The sequence below is a fragment of the Propithecus coquereli genome, unplaced genomic scaffold, assembly GCF_000956105.1.
Source record: "Propithecus coquereli isolate 6110/MARCELLA unplaced genomic scaffold, Pcoq_1.0 Scaffold142, whole genome shotgun sequence".
NCBI classification, from domain to species: Eukaryota; Metazoa; Chordata; class Mammalia; order Primates; family Indriidae; genus Propithecus; species Propithecus coquereli.
The window spans coordinates 4,784,473-4,804,821 of record NW_012138525.1 but is presented as its reverse complement, the minus strand read 5'-3'; the positions used below and the strand labels follow the sequence as shown (position 1 = coordinate 4,804,821).

Genomic DNA, 20,349 nt, shown 5'->3' with positions numbered 1-20,349 from the left:
GGCTCTCTGCCTCCCCTCAGCTCCAGCAGTACCCGCGGCTGCGGGAGGAGATGGAGCGCATCGTGACCACCCACATCCGGGAGCGCGAAGGCCGCACCAAGGAGCAGGTGAGCCGCAGCCTCGCAGCCTCGTCAGCTTCCGCGCCTTCCGCTCCTGACCCTGGGGTCTCTTCCTCCTTCCTATTTTATCTCTTCCGTCTCAGTCTTCCTCTCTCTCATACTGACTCTCTGCTTCTCTGTCTTTTTTTATTGTGGTAAAATACACATGACATAAAATACACCATTTTAACCGCGTTGAAGTGTACAGTTCAGTGACGTTAGGTACATTGTTACTGTTGCACAGCTGTCACCACCATCCATCCAGCCGCAGGACTCTTTTGCAAAACTGAAACTCTGCCCCCCAAAACAATAACTCCCCGTTCCCTGCTCCCCCAGCTCCTGGCACCCACCAATCTCCTTTCTGTCTCTATGAATTGGACTTTTCTAGGTACCTCATGTAAATGGAATCATTCGTCACTTAGCATAATGTCTTCAAGGTTCACCTGTGTTGTAGTAATAGCATGTGTCAGAATCTCTTTGCTTTTTAAGGCTTGAATAATATTCCATTATATGTATATACCACATTTTATTTATTCATTTGGGTTGTTTCCATTTTGGGACTATTGTGAATAATGCTGCTGTGAAGATAGGTGTACAAGTAACTGTTGACGTCCCTGCTTTCAATTCTTTTGGGTGTATACCTACAAGTGGAAGTGCTGGGCCATGTGGTGATTCTATGCTTAAGTTTTTGAGGAGCTGCCGTACCGTTTTCCACAGTGGCTGCACCATTTTGCATTTCCATCATCTGCTTCTCTGGCTTTCTTAACTTTCTGGCAGTCTGTCTTTCTGGTCATCTGTCTTTGGGCCTCTATTTGCTGTTTCTCTAGGTCACTCTCATAGCCATGCCCCCGTTTATGTCATTCATTCATTCAATCATGAACATAGTCCCTGAATGCTGCCTCTGAGTTTCAAGGAGCAGAGATGGTCAGGGCCCACTGTGGCCCCTTAACGAAGCTCAAAGGCCAGCCCTCTTTCCTCTGCCATCCCTCTGTCTGTATCCACCTGTGGCTCCTGTTTCCTAGCCCCTGTCCTGACACATTCCTTCTCCACAATGGTGCTATCTCTATTCATTCACATTTTTGTTGATACCATGTTTTTAAATTGTTATTGATTGCTTTTTTAATTAAAAACATTCAACCAGTATAGAAGTGATTAAATTACAAAGAGGGAAGTATTCCTCCATTCATTCTTCCTCACCCCCAATCCCTCCTGAAAAATAAGCACTATTTTTAACATAAAAATAACAATTTGGTGCACCGCCCTCCAGGCATTTTCCTAGGCATGCAAACACACACACACACTCACTCACATACTCTCACTCACCCAGATTCCATCTTTGTCTTAAAGAAAGAACCATAATCCTCTGTGTCTTGCCTTTTTTCTCTTTCTCTCTTTTTTTTTTTTTTTTTTGGAGACACAGTCTCACTCTGTCACCCAGGCTAGAGTGCTGTGGTGTCAGCCTAGATCACAGCGACCTCAAGCTCCTGGGCTCAAGCAATCCTCCTGCCTCAGCCTCCCGAGTAGCTGGGACTACAGGCATGCGCCACCATGCCAGGCTAATTTTTCTATTTTTAGTAGAGACGGGGTCTCACTCTTGCTCAGACGGGGTCTCACTCTTGCTCAGGCTGGGCTCGAACACCTGACCTCAAGTGATCCTCCCGCCTCAGCCTCCCAGAGTGCTAGGATTACAGGTGTGAGCCACTGCACCCAGCCGCCTTTTTTTCTAAAGCTAATTGTAGCAGCTAACATCTGTCGAGTACCTATTACCTGTCAGACACATGACCTGCTTCATCTCCTTATGTGTCTTCACCAGCCCCTGTGAAATAGGAACCCTTCATTTATGGAATTTGAGGGTCAGTGGGGACAGGCCCCAGGCTTACAGGAAGCAGTGGGGCTTAGGTATGGACGTAGCAATCTTTGTCCCACCTGAAAGTCATTCTCATCACGACTCAATTATGAATTCCTTCACACTTAATAATTTGCAAGGAAGGGTCTTCCCATGCCAGAACGTAGAAATTGTCCTTACTCTTGAAATAGCTGCAGAGTGTTATCTTGTTTACAGGGTATCATAATCTGTTTCATCCCCTGATGCCTATTGGCTTGTTCCTAATTTTTCTCTATTACAAACTATACTACATTGAACCCTCAGGTACATATATCTTTGTTCACTTGATGAATTTATCTGTGAGATATAATTCTAGAAGTGAATATGTGCATTTCAATGTTGTTAAATATTGCCAAATTGCCCTGCATAAAGGTGATACTAATTTACATTTCCACCGCCTGTATAGGAGAGGCTATCTCCACGTACTTGTGCCAAACTGGTCGTTATCAATATTTATTATTAATTTTATAGGCCTAATAAGGGTCTCAGGGGGGGGATGATGGGATGGGTAAATTCATACCTAACAGGTACAATGCACACTATATGGGTGATGGACACACTTATAACTTCGACTCAAACTGTACAAAAGCAATCCACGTAACCAAAACATTTGTACCCCTGTAATATTCTGAAATCAAAAAAAAAGAAGAATTTGGGGGAAAATAAAGCAAGGATAAAAATCAGAAAAAATAAATAAAAAGGGTCTCATTGTTTTAACTTACATTTCTTTATTAATGAGGGTGAGCATTTTATACATATCTTTATTGGTTGTGTGCATTGCCTCTGTGGATTACCCACTTGTGTTCTTTGGCTGTTTTGATTTGTGTGTCTGTTGTCTTTTACTTACTGGTTTAAGGGACTCTACTTAGTATGGATTCTAACCTTCTGTATGTGCTGCAAGTATTTTTCTCCCAGCTTGCCCTGCATTTTAAAACTTTGTGGTGTCTTTTGCACTTGCCCACTGACCTGTGTGTCCTTACAGGTCATGCTTCTTATCGATATTGAGCTGGCTTACATGAACACTAACCATGAGGACTTCATAGGCTTTGCCAAGTGAGTGCTCCCTGGGTAGAGAAGGTGACACCTCCTGTGTGTGTGTGTGGGGTGGGGGTTGCCCAGGACTGCTAGGTTAACCCTTTGGGTCCTGTGCCCACTGAACAATGGACAGTGGAGAAGGGCCTCTGCAGAGGAGAAGTTCTGAGACTCCTCCCCTCTCTCCCATTAGTGCTCAGCAGAGGAGCAACCAGATGAACAAGAAGAAGACTTCAGGGAACCAGGTGAGTGAGCCCCAGTGCCCCAGCCCGAGGGATGGAGGGTGCCACATGGACATCAAACTGAAAGCCCCTTCCCCTGAGGGGAAGGGTCCCATGGGAGCCAGGGAGCCTGTCAGCTGCCAGCCACAAGCCTCCCGCTCTGCCTCAGTAACCCTCTCTCCTCTCTCCCCAATGCCTCTCGTGGTTGCTATGGTTACCTCTTTGCAGGATGAGATTCTGGTGAGTACCAGGACTGGGGCTCTTGGCTTGTGTAGTGAGGGGGAGGAGGGGGTCATTGGTAGTGGGGATTTGCCGGGGGCAAGAGGGTGCCCTTTGGTTTGAGCTGCTCGCACACACCAGCACCTGGTGTCCCACACCTTACCCTCAGGCCAGGCCTGGACCCATCCACTTGTCCATCAGCGTGCATGAGCTAAGCACCTACTTCACACGGCAGTAGACCATATGGGGCTGTGTGGGTGGAAAGGCCTGGCAGAGGCCTGGCACTGAGTAGGTGCTCCTTAAACATCCGTCGGTTGGATGCATTCACGCGTGCATGCGAGAGAGACGTGTTTTGAAGAAGGTGACAGCCATCGCACCAGAGAGTTGAGTAAAGAAATGAAAGAAAAGTCAAGAGACAAGTCACTCTTCACCTGGCTTCCTGCTCTCTGTCCTTCAGATGTCCGTGGAAACACCCCTCATCAGGAGCCCTTTCCCAGCCCCAGTTGTACACATGAGCCCGGGGTCCTCAGCTTTTCTTTCCCTAGGTCCCAGAGGCTGTGGTTTCTTTGTAAGACTCTAGGTGCTTCTGTGGTTATTGGCTTAATGTCTGTTTCCCTCTAGGCCTCTAAGGGGAGGGCTGAGTCGGTTGTGTTTATCATTAAATCCTCAGCCTCAAGCCCAGTGCCTGGTGTGCAGTAGGCGCTCAACAGAATGAAGGAAGGAAGGAATGTAATATTGCAGTTTGATTCAGTTTAGCCAATACTCACTGGAGCCTCCACTCTGCTGGCCTCGGATAGGAGTCAGACCCTGCCCCCAGCTCATGGAGACCTGGCCTGTAGGCAGGGCCCAGCCAAGGCCCCTGAGAGTCCCCAGGCAGGGTGGGGGTTGGGGGAGGAGGAGCTCCCTCGTGCAGGGCTCCAGAGGAGGCTGGGGGTGGCCAAGGGGAGGACGAAGTCTGCTAGTCAGGGCAGGGAGCAGGTGGCAAGATCTGCTGATCAGATCCTGAGACACAGAGTGGACTCAATTCCAAAGATGGTGACAAGACACTGAGGGGTTCCTCGCCTGATCAGGACAGGGTAGGAGATGGATGGCAGGATGCCTGGCTCTTGTGTCCCTGTTAACTGGCAGAGGCATCTGGGGTCTCCCCTCAGCTCAGCTGCTGACTGGCTGTGCTGCTTGGGTTCTCAGCAAGGTTCCTGGGGAAGCCAGAGAGGGATAAGGAAGGCTCCAGAAGCAAGCCTGGCCCCAGAGGGCTTTGCTGCCAGCCCAGGCCTCGTTGGGTCTGCTCTGGACGACGCTCAGGGGAGAAGCCAGGGAGGTGAGGGCCAGGGAAGGGGACAGAAGCAGCTCCATCATCCTTTGTCAGACCCACCACCAGGGCTTGGCCAGTGACCCTGCCTTTGGAGCAGAATCCATAGACCCTGCTCTGTGGCCACAACTCGGGACAGTCCTGGGGACAGCTGCTTCCTGCCATGGAAAGGGACTTTTGCCTGCTAGTCAGCTTTCTCCAGGAGGAAGGGGCCTGGTCATCGACGGCTCAGCCCCGGGGGACCTGGGGCCAAAGACTCTTAGAACCATACTAATGCAGCATTCACTTATCCAGGCCACAAATATTTACTGATCACTTGCTGTCTGCCAAACACACTCTGCAAGGAGCTGGGACATACCGGTGACCAAGAGAGGTGATAATTTAGCAGAGGAGGCTGCATCAACAGATAATCTCTCCCTCACACACATAAGTTAATTTAAAATCATAGTCATTGTTACAGAAGACGACTTAAGGGAGTAATTAAAGATTATTATGGGAATCTTGATTTGTGGGAGGCCAGGGAGAGCCTGCCTGAGAATGGGAATTCTGAGCTGACACCCAAAGGGTGAGTAGGAATTTGCCAGGCACAAAGGAAGGAGAAGCCTTTCTAGGCAGAGGCAGCATGTGAAAGTCCCCGAGGTCAGAAACAAGTCTTAGAATAGATTAGACCTTAAGCTTAAAAGACATTCAGAGTTGTCTCCTGCAATCAGCCACATAAAGTCTGCTTGCACACTTTCAGCGATGGGGAGCTCATCCCCTACTAAGGCCACGGGTTCCTTACTCGGACAGCTCTATCAGAAGGCTCTTTATCCTGAGCAGACCTCTGCCTTCCTCTGTCTTCCACTCTGTCCACTTGTGGTTCAAACCAGGGCAGGTCTGGCCCCCACCATCCCCGACCAGCCATGCCTCTGAGCGTTGGAGGAGGGGTGGGCTTTTTTTTTTTTTTTTTCAGCATATTATGGGGATACAGATGTTTAGGTTATGTATGTTGCCCTTGCCTCCCCACTCCCCGCCAAGGAGGGGTGGGCTTTTGAATGCCTCTCTTCGCCTACCCCATCCCACCCCTGGGAAGCTGGGCCCCTGCCCACTGACCCCCTGCCCCTCCCCCTCCAGGTCATCCGGAAGGGCTGGCTGACCATCAACAACATCGGCATCATGAAGGGGGGCTCCAAGGAGTACTGGTTTGTGCTGACCGCTGAGAATCTGTCCTGGTACAAGGATGACGAGGTAAGCAAAGGGCCACTGGTCGTCATGGGGCTGGGCTGGTGGCCAGAGTCAGCCTCAGACCCTATCATGGGCTTGCATGGACCAGACCATGCAAAAGGGGCTTTAAAAAGTCCCATTAAAGACCCATGGGTGGAGCTGGTATGCAAGGATCAGAAACAAGAGATCCTGGGGGCCCTGGGGGAAGGTGCCCCCTCACCCAGGTTGGAAGGAGAAGGTGGCTTGGCACAACTGGGGAGCTTGGGGCTGAGCACCTTGGAGAGGGTGGGCAGGGGCCTAGGTGCCCCTCCCTGACCCTGCGGCCCAGTGGCCTTCCTGTTTTCCCGCTCCAGGGCGTGCCGCCTCCTCCATGGCCCCCACAGGCCCATGACACACACAAGTCCAGCTGCCAGACACCCAGTTAACCCCTGCGCCCCAGTCCTCTGAAGCCCTGCGGTCCGAGGGAAACGCCCAGAATACCTCCAGGCCTAGGGGCAAGGAGTGATGGTGGCCTGCAGAGCCACCACACCAAACCCCTCCCCACCCACTAGGGCACACAGAAGCCCCCTGCACCTCCTTCCCCTGTTGCTGGTCTCCTTTAAGAATGAGTCTATTTGGCTTCCACATCTGGATTCCAGAGGTGACCAGAGAGAATGGGGAGGGTTAGGGGTGGGCTTGTGGTAATGAACTCCAGCTGGCCAAGGAGTGGGGGAAAGGACCCACTTCTTCCTGAGGGGGCTGTTGGAGGCCAGGGCACTCTCCATGCGGGAGCGGGACTCTGGGTGGGGGGCCCGTGATTTGGTCTCCAAGCCGTCTCCTAGGTCCCTGTCTCCCTCAAGTCTGCCCCGGGCAGGGACCCCATCTCCCCACCTTGGGCAGGGCCCTCTGTCGTCACTGGCGGGGGCGCCAGGCCATCTGGACCTCATTACCCCAACCCTGGCCTCTCCCCAGGCACGGGGGCCCCTGGAAGGGATGGGGTGTGAGGCAGCCTGGGGTACAGGGGGGTTCACTTCCTGCTCTGTCACCCAGGCTGGCTCCCTTGACACCCCCGTGGCGTCTGGCCCCCCTATGTTGAGGCTCCTTACACAAGGCCAGGGGGGCGGGTGACCTGAAGCTGAGAGGCCAAGACTGGCTACCCTGGAGGGAGAGAGGAGTGTAGCTGAGAGGGGTCCCCTGTCCTCGTACCTAAGCATGTGGGTCTTTTTCGAACTTTCATGTACATTCGAGTTCAGTTGTGTGTGAAAACCAGCTCTGAGTAATATATGTGGGGAGGTGGGAGTGGGGTGTGGGTGGTGGGTGCTGTAGGTAGGGCGTGTACATGTGTGTGGCTTGTGGGTCTTTTGTGTGGGTGTTTTGCAGGAGAGTGTGTTTGGGGTATAAGCATCTAGGTGGAGGTGTGTTTGGGATATGCGGGTCTGCGTTCGCGTTTGGAGGCAGTGTGTGTGCCTGCGGTGTGACTGGGTGCGTGTACCTGTGCGTGGGGTGTGCAGTGCAGGTGCCGGGGGCGTGAGGAGGGAGGGTGTGAATGTGGGCTATCTGAGAATATGTGTGTGCATTTGGGATGTAAGAGGGGGAGGAGCAGTGTTCCACCGCCAGGGTATGTGTGCCTGGGTGTGTGTGCATGCCCTTGTGGCGTGTGTTTGTGTGTGTGTGTTTGGGGCATGGATGTGAGTTTTAAAGTTTGGGTGTGCTAATGTGTGTCTGAGTTCTGGGATGTGTGTCGAGGTACATGTGTGTTGAGTGTGAGTGGATTTTTGCACTAGGACTGCTGGGGACATAGAGGTGGTTCAGGCTGGGGGTAGAGTGGTCTGTTCCCCTCCTCCACCCAGCCACCAGCCCTTGGATTTTGGGGGTGAGGGAGGCACTCTGGGCAGACAGGCGGCTGCCAACATCCCCAGTCCAAGCTGGCCCCCCATCTTCTCAGTCTTTCTCCGCCACCCTCCCCTCATCACCACTACCCCCCACCAATCACACAGCAGGGTGGTACCCCATCCCTCTGCACCTCCTCCCAGCCCGCCCTGTGCCCCCAAGCTCCCTGCCCCAGCTCCAGGCTCCGGTTCTGGGATGGCGGGCGGGGGTCGATCCAGCTCTCCAGCGGCGGCACTGAGGGTCTAACCCAGCCCAGCCTAACCAATGTGCAGACTACTGTACAATTTGGGAGTCCTGAACAGATAGTCTAAACACTGGGTAGACGGAGTGGAGGTGTCCTCTGGTCCATCCAGGCAGCAGTGTCTGTCCGTCGGTAGGAGCTTCGGCCCCGTCCCCTGGAGATCCGAGGATCCCCCAGCCCCAGCGTCCCCCCAGCCCCAGCCCAGCCGCCCGTGGTCCCCTCTCTGCTCCCAACTCCCCTTCTGCCTCCTTTGACGTGGCAGGGGTGAGCGCGAGCTGGGGCCGGGAAGGAGGGGCCTGGGGAGGGGGCTGGCCGGCAGGAAAGGGGGGAGGAGGCCGCTCCTACCTAGTGTCCAACCCCAGAGCATGGGGCGGGTGGTGGCGGGGCCTCCCTTGAACGGTTCCAGATGTTCCCTGGCCATGTGTGCAACTTCCTCCTCTCCTCCCCCAGCCGCCCTCTGGGGCTCCCGGCCACCCGCCTGGCATAAAGAGGGCTTTATGTGGCTGCATGGGCCAGGCGGGTGTGGGGGGTGGAGAGGGGTGGGCAGGATGACGCCAGGACCAGGGAGCGAGGCCCCCCTAAGCCCAGCCCCCCACCTGAGATCCTAGACAAGGCTCATGCCCCAGCCCCCTAAGTCCCTGGGACCCACACAGACCCTGCTCTGGCATGGATCCTATGATATCGGGTGGGCAAGTGTGCCAGGAGGCAGAAGCCCTTCCCTGCTCCTGGAGCTCCATCCTAGGGTACCTCCTACCCAAATCCCAGAACTCCTTCCCTGGGACACAGCAGCCTACGGACACATGTCAGCCCACACCGAGCATACACACGTGTGCACATGCATCTAGCACCCCACATGCCTGTACACAGATACACATGACTCCTAAAAGACAACTCTAGATAAACCAAACATATATAGCCCATTGCACAAACTCTGTGCAGGTAAGTATGTGTACCCACAGTCCAAGTCCCACAGGCACGTCCCTGCACACTTGTAGGCATTCACAATTGCCACGCACATCTACAAAGTGTGCACACATCCACATTGGTATGCGAACATGCTCACACTGACACATGGTTGGGTTGGGCACCTCCCCAGACACACGTGTACACACACACATCTATGCAGTACAGGCACATGAACACACAAACACAATGGTGATAGCATATGTACTTGGGTGTGCATGTGTTGGCACAAACACACAACCACACACACGTTGCGCTCACAGACATACCATCTCCAGGCTTGTGCTGTGTGCCTGATTGCTAACACATGGGTGGCCGGGGGGAGTGGGCTGAACTGGCCCTTTGAAGCTGCCGGGGCTGATGGCCCCCCTTTTCTGGTCTCTGCAGTCAGGAAATGAAGTCAGAGGCGGCCAGGCTGGGGGCGAGAGGGGCCTGAGTGCGCAGCCCCTGCCTGGGGCCGGCCTGGCTTGTGTCCAGGACTTGCTCGGGGAGGGGTGTGGGAGCCACAGGAAGCCTCACCACCCTTCACCAGGCCCTTGGGCTCTGGCACAGATGCATAGGTGGCAGGACTGGCTTGAGCGCCATTGGGGGCCAGCAGTGCCCTGCAGACCTAGGGCTCTATGGCCAGGTTCTTACCTGGCAGCACCTATGGAGTGGGAGGGGGCTGGTGCCCTGAAGCCCCAGGCCACTCTGGGGGTCCACAGCGCCAGGCACATAGCATGGAGCACTCTTAGGGAGTGAGGTGTGGCAGAGAACAGTGCCAGCCTCACCCATCTTTCCCCTCTCCACCCACAGGAGAAGGAGAAGAAATACATGCTGTCTGTGGACAACCTCAAGCTGCGGGACGTGGAGAAGGGCTTCATGTCGAGCAAGCATATCTTCGCCCTCTTTAACACGGAGCAGAGGTGCCTGCCTGTCCGACTGGGGCTACTGGAGCCCCGGACCCTGCTAGCCCCAGACTGCCCGCACTGAGTAGAAACTGGGTACACAGATCCAGGGAGGAGAGGGACCTGCCCCAAGCCCACAGCAAGCCATCATTTGACAGATGTTTACTGAGTTCCTACTGTGTGCTAGACATCATGTCACAGTCTCCTCCCATCCCTCCCTCTCCCCTCTCTCCCTGCTTCCTTCCTTCCTTCCTTCCCACACTCACTTCTTTAGTACCCACTCTGCATGAGACACTCTGCCAGGCACTGGGGACAAACAGCCCTAGTCAGACCTGGTCCTCTTCTGTTGCTCAGTGTCCTGTGCGGCCAGTGGCAGTACCAAGCCTAGCCTCTCACTTCTCAAACTGAGGCTGACCCTAGTGGGCTGTCTCCTGCTCAGAGACGGGGGTTCAACACAGCTGCCATCGGAAGAGACCTCAGAGAGCAAGGGAGGGAGCTGACGGGAGTCTGGGACCCATGCTTGGGGCTACACTGTCTTATGGATGTCCCTTTTACTGAGGGTTGAGTCCCTTTCTAAGCATTTTACTGCTCACTTCACTGAATCCTCACAATGCCCCCAAGAGGCAGGAATGATTATTCACCCATCTTCCAAATGAGGGAAGGCTGAACAGAGAGGAAGAGTCTTGCGGTGGGGTGGGGGGGGTGTCACACAGCTGGGAAATAAGAAAGCCAGGACTGAACCCCAGGCGTGATGACACCAAAGTCAAGTCCCTACATGACCTTAACCCCCAAGGAGGGTGGGACTGTGCCCCACCTCCCCTCACTGCCTGCCCCGTCTTGCAGGAACGTCTATAAGGATTATCGGCAGCTGGAGCTGGCCTGCGAGACGCAGGAGGAGGTGGACAGCTGGAAGGCCTCCTTCCTGAGAGCTGGCGTGTACCCAGAGCGTGTTGGGGTGAGAGGCAGGGCAGGGAGGGGACAGAAGGGGGCCCTGGGGCTCCATCCTCAGTGATGCCATGTCATGCCATGTTTCTGAGCCCTTATTTGGCTGAGAAATAGCAGGAATCTTCCCTGCTACCTGCCCTGGGGTGGGATCAGAGTTAAGTCTTCTGGTCCTCCCATCTTTCCCCAATGGCAGTTTTAGGTGTCCTCTTCTCTGCCACACATGGCATTTCCTGCATCCCCTTCCTGTGATGGTGGTTTCTTGTGACTGCCTTCTCTTTTCTCCTCTTTCCCTGCGGCGATGTCTGGAGTTGCTTAGAGTTGGGGTGCAGTGTCCCAGGTTCACTCAATCCCTTCCCTTTTCCTCTCTGTGTGTGTCTGCTTTGTCTGTGCTCCCTGGTGGCGGTGGCGGTGGTGGCATCGCTGGTGTGGTGGCCTCTGTGGCTCTGGTGTGGGCCTCCCAGGACAAGGAAAAAGTGAGTGTGTCCCCCTCTTGCCTCCTGCCGGGCATCTCCAGCCCAGCACCAGCTCTGGCCAGGTCCTCAAGCAAGGGACCTTGGAGATGCCCTTTTCTAATTTTTGGATTGGGAAACTGAGGCAAATTCTAGGCACTGGAGTCAGAGCTAAGATAAGGCTAAATGAGAGGAGTCTGGGGTCCTGAGAGGCTCAGGGATGGGCAGAGAACTGAGACCCTCTGGAGCTTGTGGGGAGCTAGGTGTCTGTGTGTGCACGCCAGTTGCTTCTCTCTGTGCCTTAGGTTCCAGGTACCCTTGGAGGGGCTGAGATCCTGAGGGTGCCTGGAACCTGGTGGATGGCCTGGCCACCCTGATGCCCTTCTGTTCCTGACGGCAGGCCAGTGAGACTGAGGAGAATGGCTCAGACAACTTCATGCACTCCATGGACCCACAGCTGGAGCGGCAGGTGGAGACCATTCGGAACCTGGTGGACTCATACATGGCCATTGTCAACAAAACCGTCCGGGACCTTATGCCTAAGACCATCATGCATCTAATGATCAACAATGTGCGTGCACCATCACATGGGGACAGGGTACTCCTGTGGGGCCAGGGAGGCAGGCAGCCAGGTTGGCCTGGGGAAGACTCTGGCCAGCCCTATGGGACCAGGTCCGGGGAGGGAGGCATAGTCCAGACCAGAACTGTCTAATGAAATATAATGTAGGCTTAGGCTATAATTCTGTATTTTCAAGTAGCCATGTTAAAATAAGAAACTAAAATAATTTTAATATATATTTTAAATCCAGTATATCTAAAATACTATCTTTTCAATCAGTCTAAAAATTATTTAACCCAATATGTCAAAATATTATCTTTTCAACATTTACTCAATCTAAAAATATTGACAAGATATTTTACATACTTTTTTTATACTACGTTTTCCAAATCCAATTCAGACATTACATTTTCATTGGAATTTCTTCATCTGAATTTAGATTTCATGGAATTTACAGTTGAAAAAGTAGATTCACATACCCAAGTTATTCCAGACATGCTAAAATGTTTTCCAAGAGGGGCCAGGAATCTGCATCTTTTGAGAACCCTAGACCATGCTTTGAAATACACACCTCCCAGCACCACCGTAACCTGTGGCTTAGCGAAAGAGCATGGCGCCCAGTGAAGTAGACTGGGCTTGAATCCTGGCTTCACCACAAAGTCTCGGTGTGACTGAGCAAATGAACTACCGTCTCTCAGCCTGTTTCCTTATATGTAATACATGGATAATAATAGAGTTGAGGACTAAGTGCATATAAAATGTGTAGAAACACATGGCCTGACACATAGTAGGTACTCAACATATATTTAAACAATTAATAACTGATACTTGGGTGTAGGGTTTAGAAAACCTCAGCATCTCTCCATGAATGTCCCAGAGCCTGGGCAGGGCTGATTAACACCTGGAAAACATCAACCCATCCCTACACACGAGACTCATATTTCACCTAATCCAGACACACATTTACAGCTGTTACTCTCAGTTCTCGAGGGCTCAGGCCATTTTAAACTGTCATCTTCCTTATTTTGGTTCAAAGGAGCATGCAAGTCCTTGGAGAGGGTCTAATTACCCCATTTTATGGATGAGGAAACAAAGGCTCAAAAAGCTGACAGGTGTCCTGGTGGCATGATGGGTCCTGAGTCTCCTCTCATGTCACCTTAGCTAGGTGACTTTTCCTCTCTGGACCTCAGTATCCCCATCTGAGAAAAGGGCAGTGGGGGGGGGCTCTCCAAGTTTAGGGTGTTGGAGCCGAGCGTGAAACCCCGAACCCCATGCTCTCAGTCCAGCGAACAGTCCCAGAGGGCCAGGCAGGGTGGAGGGGGTGGCACAGGCACCAGGTCCCAGTCTCCTCCCCTCTTCACCCACCCGCAGACAAAGGAGTTCATCTTCTCGGAGCTGCTGGCCAACCTGTACTCGTGCGGGGACCAGAACACACTGATGGAAGAGTCAGCCGAGCAGGCACAGCGGCGCGACGAGATGCTGCGCATGTACCACGCGCTGAAGGAGGCGCTCGGCATCATCGGCGATATCAACACGACCACCGTCAGCACGCCCATGCCCCCGCCCGTGGACGACTCCTGGCTGCAGGTGCAGAGCGTACCGGCCGGACGCAGGTACCAGGGCCGGCCCCCACGGCCCCAAAGCCCCCCAGCCCGGGGCCCGCGGGAGGAGTGCCGGGACCGGGCAGTGGCGCGCCCGTGTCACCCGGGCGGCTCCCACCTGGAGCGAGGGGCGGGGCTTAGAGAGGAAGGGGCGGGGCTTTCGTGGGCGGGGCTTGCCGTGGAGCGCTGGCTGCGGGGCCGCGTGGAGCTGGAAAGTTGGCGCCGCTGGGGGTGGGGCTTAAAATCCGGCGACCACCTAAGGGCGCGGCGGGGAGGGGCTTGCGTGCATGGGCGTGGCCTGCACCGGGCTGGAGGCGGGGCCTCAGGCTGGGGCGGAGCGGCTCATCTCTCTCCTTTCCTTGTGCCCGGTTCCCTGTCGCCTGCAGGTCGCCCACGTCCAGCCCCACGCCGCAGCGCCGAGCCCCCGCCGTGCCCCCAGCCCGGCCCGGGTCGCGGGGCCCTGCTCCTGGGCCTCCGCCTGCTGGGTCCGCCCTGGGGGGGGCGCCCCCCGTGCCCTCCAGGCCGGGGGCTTCCCCTGATCCCTTCGGTCCTCCCCCCCAGGTGCCCTCGCGCCCCAACCGCGCCCCACCCGGGGTTCCCAGGTGAGTAGGGGCTGAATGCGGCGGGAGAGGCCGCCAGGCGGGCGAGGCCGAGAGGGAGGTGGGGCCGGATTCTAGAGCACCGGACTTGGCCACCAGAACCGGCCCTCTCCATCCCAGGCACTCTGACCGTGGGTGCCAGAGTCACGGACGTGTGGCCGAGGGGTGGCGGAGCCTGCTCCCCAGGGAGCGCTGAGTCCCGGAGGTGGTCGTTTCTGGGGAGGGGGCTGTGGGGCTCATCCCACCTGCCCCCTTCTTTCCAGCACTTGCATGGCGCTTTTTTAAAACTCTTGGCCTCCACACACTGCATTCCTCCTCCTTTCCCCTACTCAGTCCTCCATTCTCTATTCTGTCAACTCTTCTCCCAGCCCCTGGGGAGCCTACCTTAGGTCCGAGGGTCTGAAGCCAGATCCTCTCTGGAGGTGTGGATTTGGTTCAGTTACACGCAGGGCTACCCTGATATAAGCACTCCTACTTCCCAGTCCTGACTCTTGAGCATTCCCAGGGAGTGTCCAGCCACTGGCCCACAGGAAGAGGCCAAGCTGTGACTGTGTGACCAGCAGGGTGTGTGATGTGCGTGTGGGCGTGCACACGGGTGTGAGAGTGTAAGAATGGCACCCAGGCATGGGGTAGGACAGGGAGCAACTGGGGAAAGGTCTGGGAGCCATGGGCAATCTGTTGGCTTTTTTCCTTCTCCCTGCTTCTGGCCCTACCTGGGCTGGACCACTGTGGTGGGGGTGGGGGCCGGGGCAGGCATGGGTGAAGGCTGCCCCCATTCCCAGAGATTCCCAGGGAAAATTTCATCCTTTGGCTTTGCCATCATAATCCACGACCCTCTTTCAAGGAAGTTTACTCTGATATCTAACTCAGTCTGCCCTGTTTCCACTGGCCACGGATCTCTGAGGAAGAACACATCAGAACAACAGCATCTGTTTATGTTTCCAGATGGCTGGAGGGTAGGGCTGTGGGTCTAGCCTCCGTAAACCAAAACGAACCAGGCATGGGGCTTGCTCTATGGTGATCTGATGACCAAAGCAGCTGGGTAAAGGCAGGCAGCATGGTATCGGGCAAGAGCACTGGACTGGGAGTCTAAAGATGCTGGTTCACCCAGGGCATTTAGGCAAATCATTCTCCTTCTGCAGGCTTCACTTTCACTTCTACCAAATAACATTCTGCCTTTCTCCCAGGGTTGGTATGGAGATCGAGGGAGATAAGTGGCTATAGGGATGCTGTGTTAACTGCAAATGTGGCTATAGAAGCACTTGGCTAACTGCCAATGTGAGTTCAGACTCAGACTCAACATTCTCAAGTCTATGCTGAGGTGTGACATGAGAACTGTAAGGTTTGGTACCTGCTCTGACTTCAGACTTGCTAACACACGGGAAACATTTAGCAGATCATGGCCCTGCCTTGGGGAAGACAGCAGTCTTGGGGAGCTTCTTCAAGGCTGCCTGTCTTCAGTGAGGGACGTGATTGAGATAAGGCTCAGGTGGGCAGGAATCAGGAGGACAGGTGGGCAGAGGAGTAGAGTAGGCTGCACTGAGGAAAGCCGCTGGCCAGAGAAGAGTGCAGATGGAATAAGGAAGAGTTCTGTGGGTAGAGTGGGGCAGGTTGGAGAGCCTGCAAAGTCCACAGAAGAGTTTGGCTTGTTGGGGCTCAATGCTGTAGGCAGTAGGGAGCCATGGAAGGCTCTTGGGCAGAGAAATGACAGCTGGACCCTAGAAAGCAAGCATTGTCTCGATGGAGCAGCACGGGTGGTCCTCTGAGCACGCCAGGCATGAGTGTGCAGGGAGCTGGTGCAAATGCCTCTGTGTGCGGGCGAGCTTCTGTGTTGTGACTCAGCCCACGCGTGTGCTTCAGCGTGCCGAGTGGCTGCATGCCCCAGATCCGTGCTGCACGCGCCAGCCAGTGAGGGTGCGGGGCACTGGGAGGTGCAGGGGAGGAAGGTGTATGCGTGTTGTTTGTGGGCATGTGTGTTAGCGTGTGCATGCAGGGCCGTGGGGCCTCACAGCATGTGTGTGCACGCCCAGGCGTGTGCGTATGCGTGTCCTCAACCCCCAGGCCTGCCCCACCCGTGCGTGTGAACTGCCATGTTGATTTCGTGCTGTCTTTCAGAATCACTATCAGTGACCCCTGAGGAGCGTCAGCCATGGTAGGTACATGCCTCTCCGCCTGCTGCATGAAGGGTGTGTCTGCCCCGCTGCACCAGCTCCGCACTGCGGGGCGCACCCGGGACCTCAGAGTCAGGCTCCCCGCCCCTTCCTTCTGCAGCTCCAGACTTCCTCTTTCCTTTTCTGCCCTCCTACCAGCTGGCTCTCTCTCCTCCCTTCCCAGCGAGCCTCGGGACTCAGGGGACTCAGTGTCACTGCCCAAGGCTTCCATGGCTGAGCCTGGGGGCTCTTGGGACAGGCTCCGTGTCCAAGCAGCCACACATGGGTGCTTTCTGGAGCCGTCAGAGAGGGCAGGGACCTCGTGGTTTATGGCGTAGGGGCTGGGAGCTTGGAGGGGGTTGTGTGTGGGGCTGGACTCAGGTGGCCAGAAGCCTTTGATCTTCATCCTGGGCGTGCTACACTGGTTGCCCAGTCTGAGCCGTGCCTGGGAGCTCTGGCAGAGCAGGGGCCATGGTCAGGGTCCTGCCTCCTTAGTAATGCAGGCTGTCGAGCAGTGACCTGGGGTGGAGGCTGTGGTTGTCTGAGGATTTTTGAAACCTGGGAGTCCTATGCACCATCAGCCCATGCCATACCTCACAGGCAAGGCAGGCACACAGCCCCTTTCCCTGCCTCCTCAGTATCACACACGCTCATGTGACTGAAGACAGGTCCTTGGCCCCATTTGAAGCACCATAGCCAGCCCTCCAGCTCATAACACCTTGGCCTGTTACTCCTAGGGGTGATCCCAACACTTTTCAGCCAAGGGGACGACAGTCTGTGCTGGCCTGGGCAGCCTGAGTTCCGCCAGTGAACCCACCCTCCACTCTTGCCTGGCCGCTGACTCTCGCTCTTCTGCTTTTCCCCAGCAGGAAGGGCCCAGCCTCACCTACGCGACCTGCAGTCCCCCGACCAGCTGAGGCTCCCCTCTTAGACTTATAAGTCTGTGGCCACTGGCATCCGGCTGCCTGCCCTCCCTGCCTCCCCCAGGGTCCCTTCAGAGGGCCCCTGGGCTTTCTGACTGCCCAGAGGGGCCTCCAGCGCTCCCTCCAGCCATCTCTGTTAGCTTCACCCTCCTGGTTCAAGCAGTGTTCTTTCTCCATCAGGCCTGGTGGCTATTGTGTGGGGCTCCCCAAGGCTAGGGGTGGCCCTGGGCCAGTGGGTTGGAAGACAGGGTGACCAGAGAAGAGGGAAGCCCAAGGGTGCCGAGCACATGTCTGGAACTGTGGGTGCACTGCCTGAGTGATGTGTGAGAGGCCAGCGAGCATGCAGGCGGGAAGGCCACCACACCCCTACCCGGACTACCTATGAAACTCCAGCCCAGCCACCCGCCGCCCATCTCCGACTTCTTCCCCTTCCTCCCTTCTCCCCTTCTGCCCCTCTTTCCGGGAACCTCGCCCATGCACACACCTTTCCCCCAACCCCGCGCCTTCCCCAGTCCCCTCCCTGGCCGGCGTGGCGGGGCAGCTGCACTGCCTTACCAGCTCTCTCCTTGCTGTGTCTCTCCTATTTTCTCTCCCGGCTTCTCTCCAACTGCCAGCCGATCGGGTCAGGCAAGTCCATCCCGTCCTGAGAGCCCCCGGCCCCCCTTCGAACTCTAACCAGATCCCTTCTCTTCCTCGGAGGCCTCTCTTTCCAAGCCTGCCTGGACGGCTGTTCTGTGACTACCATTGGCTCCCCCAGCCACAAAGCCGCCCCCTTCATCTGTGACTTAGTCTGTTGTAGTGGTGAGCTGACACATCCAGGCTTGATGTTGGTGAAAACTTGTGCCCCTCTGCGGTATCGCTCCTGCCCTGTTCTATAAATATCTATAAATACTCATATATATACACATATGTATGGCCCACAGCCTCGCCTCTAGTGCTGGGAATCAATCACTGTGCCGTCCTTGTGGAGTCTGTGGCCCAACTACAAGGGAACGCTGTCCCCTGACATCCCCGCTTCAAAGTGTGCCACATGCAGTGAGCCTTCCTGTCATGCCCTGCCCGTGGACAGCCAGCCCTCCCGTCCCTCCCCTCGAAGCATGGGGGCGCTGTACAGGCAGCCGCGTGGTCTGAGGCTACCAGTCTTGTCTCTCGGCTAAGAATAAAACCCGTTTCTGGATGACAAGAATGACGTGTCCTCTGCTGGCTTGTGTTTTCTCTGGAGCTCAGGGGAGGTGAAGGTTTAAACACTGGGGTGTCCGGGTGGGGAAGGGCCCAGCCATTGCTACGGTGCTGTCAGGAGTACTGAAGAGGCCACATCCTTTCCGAGGCCTCCTTGGAAAGCACCTGGGGCTTAGCTCATCTTCCTCCTGTGACCCCCACTCTGACCACTAGGGAGCAGGGCCACAAGCTGAGACTGGCAGGAGGACCCGGGGCTGGGGCTGGTGCCCTAGAGGGATGGAAACAGGACGAGCAGGCCACCAGACCCACACAGGCCAGGGGGACGGGGGGGATGGAATGGAAGATGCCTGGGCTGGAAGTCGGCCCCCAGTGTTCCCTCCCGTTCTTAGATCAGGCTCCTCAACTTGTTGGCCATCAGAGCAGGACTGCTGCCCATACCCACTGTGGCAGTCCCCTGGAGTCCCCCAGGCTTCACCAAGCAGCGCCCAGGTGACAGGTCCCCAACAACCCCCTGGGACATGCTCAGACACTCCCAGCTCTGAACAATCAGAAGCCTGCCCTCTGCTGCCTGTTCAGTGGCACAGACCCCAGGACCCAGTAACAGAAAAAGGAACACACAAGGTCCAGCAGTATAGCTGAATCCATTTATTCGGAAATAAAAAGCAAGATAAACAGGAGCCGCGTCACCAGGGTGCCACAACCACCTCCCTGCACCCTTCCTCTGTATTAGGATATCAATAAATAAGTTTCCCAGCCCCAAATAATTATTTGAACCTCCTCCCCGTTGTTTTTAAAAGGTTATCTTGGCTTCAGGCCTATTCCCCATTTGCCAGCTCCAAACTCTGGTATGATACAGGGGGTGGCCCTACCCCCGAATATACAAAATATTACACATACAGTATATACAGGCGGGGGTCCCGGCCGGGCCAAGTTAGCCCAGTGGGGCAAAGCTGGCGCTGCCCTCTGAGTGAGGGGATGGATGCCCCTGAGGGAAGGACTCCTTGGGGTGGGGGGTGGTGAGGAGGCCACCAGCCAGCCCTTGCTTGTCCCCAGAGGCAGCCTTCTTTTTTGTTTTTTCTTTTTTTTTTTTTTTTTGAGGCAACCTCCTTAAAAAAAACAAATTTATGAGCCTCTGACTTTTTATTTTGCTAGAACAAAATAATCTCCTCCCAATTTTTTTTTTAAAGGTCATCTTGGTTTTAGATGTCATCCCCATTTGCCAGCTTTTCCAAACTCCAGTATGATACAAGGCCCTACCCCCAAATATATAAAATATTACACATACAATATATACAGGCAGGTGTCCCGGCCGGGCCAAGTTAGCCCCAGCTGAGCAAAGCTGAAGGGTGCTGCCCCCTGTCCTCTGAGAGACGGATGGATGGATGTCCCTGAGGAAAGGACTGCTTGGGGGTAGGGAATGGGGGGTAGGGGAGGGTGAGGTTGTCCCCAGAGGTAGCCTCCTTAAAAAGAAAATAGATTTATCAGCCTCTGGCCCCATCTAAAAAGGAAAATAATTTTTTTTTTATCTACCTAAGACGGGAAATAATCTAGTTGTTTAAAATTCCACGAAGAAGGAATATAACACAAATTTTTTTGTCCAGGTAAGAATGGAACTAATCCAATTATTATCAACCTAAGAAGGGAAATAATTCAAATTTTTTTTCTGTTCTTCTGTTTCTTGTTTTTAGTTTTTCTTTTCCCCTAAGAAGGCAAATAATGATTTTCTACTTTTGTTTTGTTTTTGTTTTTTCTGATTTTTCTGTTTCCTCCAGCCCCAAAATTTGTGTTTTTCCTTCTAAGAAGGGATAAAATTATTTCCATCTATGAAGGGAAATAATCTATTTAAATGGAGAGAAATAATTTTTTTTTTATTTTTGTGTTTTTAAATTTTTTTTGCTCCCACCCATCCGATTTTTTTTTTTTTTAATGCAGCTAACGAGGGAAAGTAATCTAAATTTTTTGGTATCACTTAACAAGTGAAATAATCCAATTTTTCAAATCTGGCTATGGAGGAAAA

At 54.5% G+C, this 20,349-nt stretch overlaps 1 protein-coding gene across 8 annotated transcripts in view; it reads left to right on the top strand.

Moving 5' to 3' along the window:
• The window catches only part of DNM1 (dynamin 1), a 43,731-nt gene extending 25,398 nt beyond the window's left edge, over positions 1 to 18,333 (top strand). For 2 of the 8 annotated variants that reach the window (XM_012639772.1, XM_012639771.1), the window contains exons 11-23: positions 21 to 107; positions 2,966 to 3,036; positions 3,209 to 3,260; positions 3,465 to 3,476; positions 5,878 to 5,991; positions 9,836 to 9,945; positions 10,771 to 10,882; positions 11,334 to 11,345; positions 11,722 to 11,892; positions 13,252 to 13,493; positions 13,868 to 14,083; positions 16,196 to 16,232; positions 17,768 to 18,333. In XM_012639772.1, the coding sequence (XP_012495226.1) occupies positions 21 to 107; positions 2,966 to 3,036; positions 3,209 to 3,260; positions 3,465 to 3,476; positions 5,878 to 5,991; positions 9,836 to 9,945; positions 10,771 to 10,882; positions 11,334 to 11,345; positions 11,722 to 11,892; positions 13,252 to 13,493; positions 13,868 to 14,083; positions 16,196 to 16,217 (1,221 nt within the window). In that variant the 3' untranslated portion in view covers positions 16,218 to 16,232; positions 17,768 to 18,333. Of the gene's footprint in view, positions 1 to 20; positions 108 to 2,965; positions 3,037 to 3,208; positions 3,261 to 3,464; positions 3,477 to 5,877; positions 5,992 to 9,835; positions 9,946 to 10,770; positions 10,883 to 11,333; positions 11,346 to 11,721; positions 11,893 to 13,251; positions 13,494 to 13,867; positions 14,084 to 15,503; positions 15,506 to 15,600; positions 15,610 to 16,195; positions 16,233 to 17,096 lie in introns of all 8 variants that reach the window. The other 6 variants (XM_012639770.1, XM_012639769.1, XM_012639773.1 and 3 more) reach the window with 5 other exon arrangements.
• Positions 18,334 to 20,349: the final 2,016 nt, after the last annotated feature.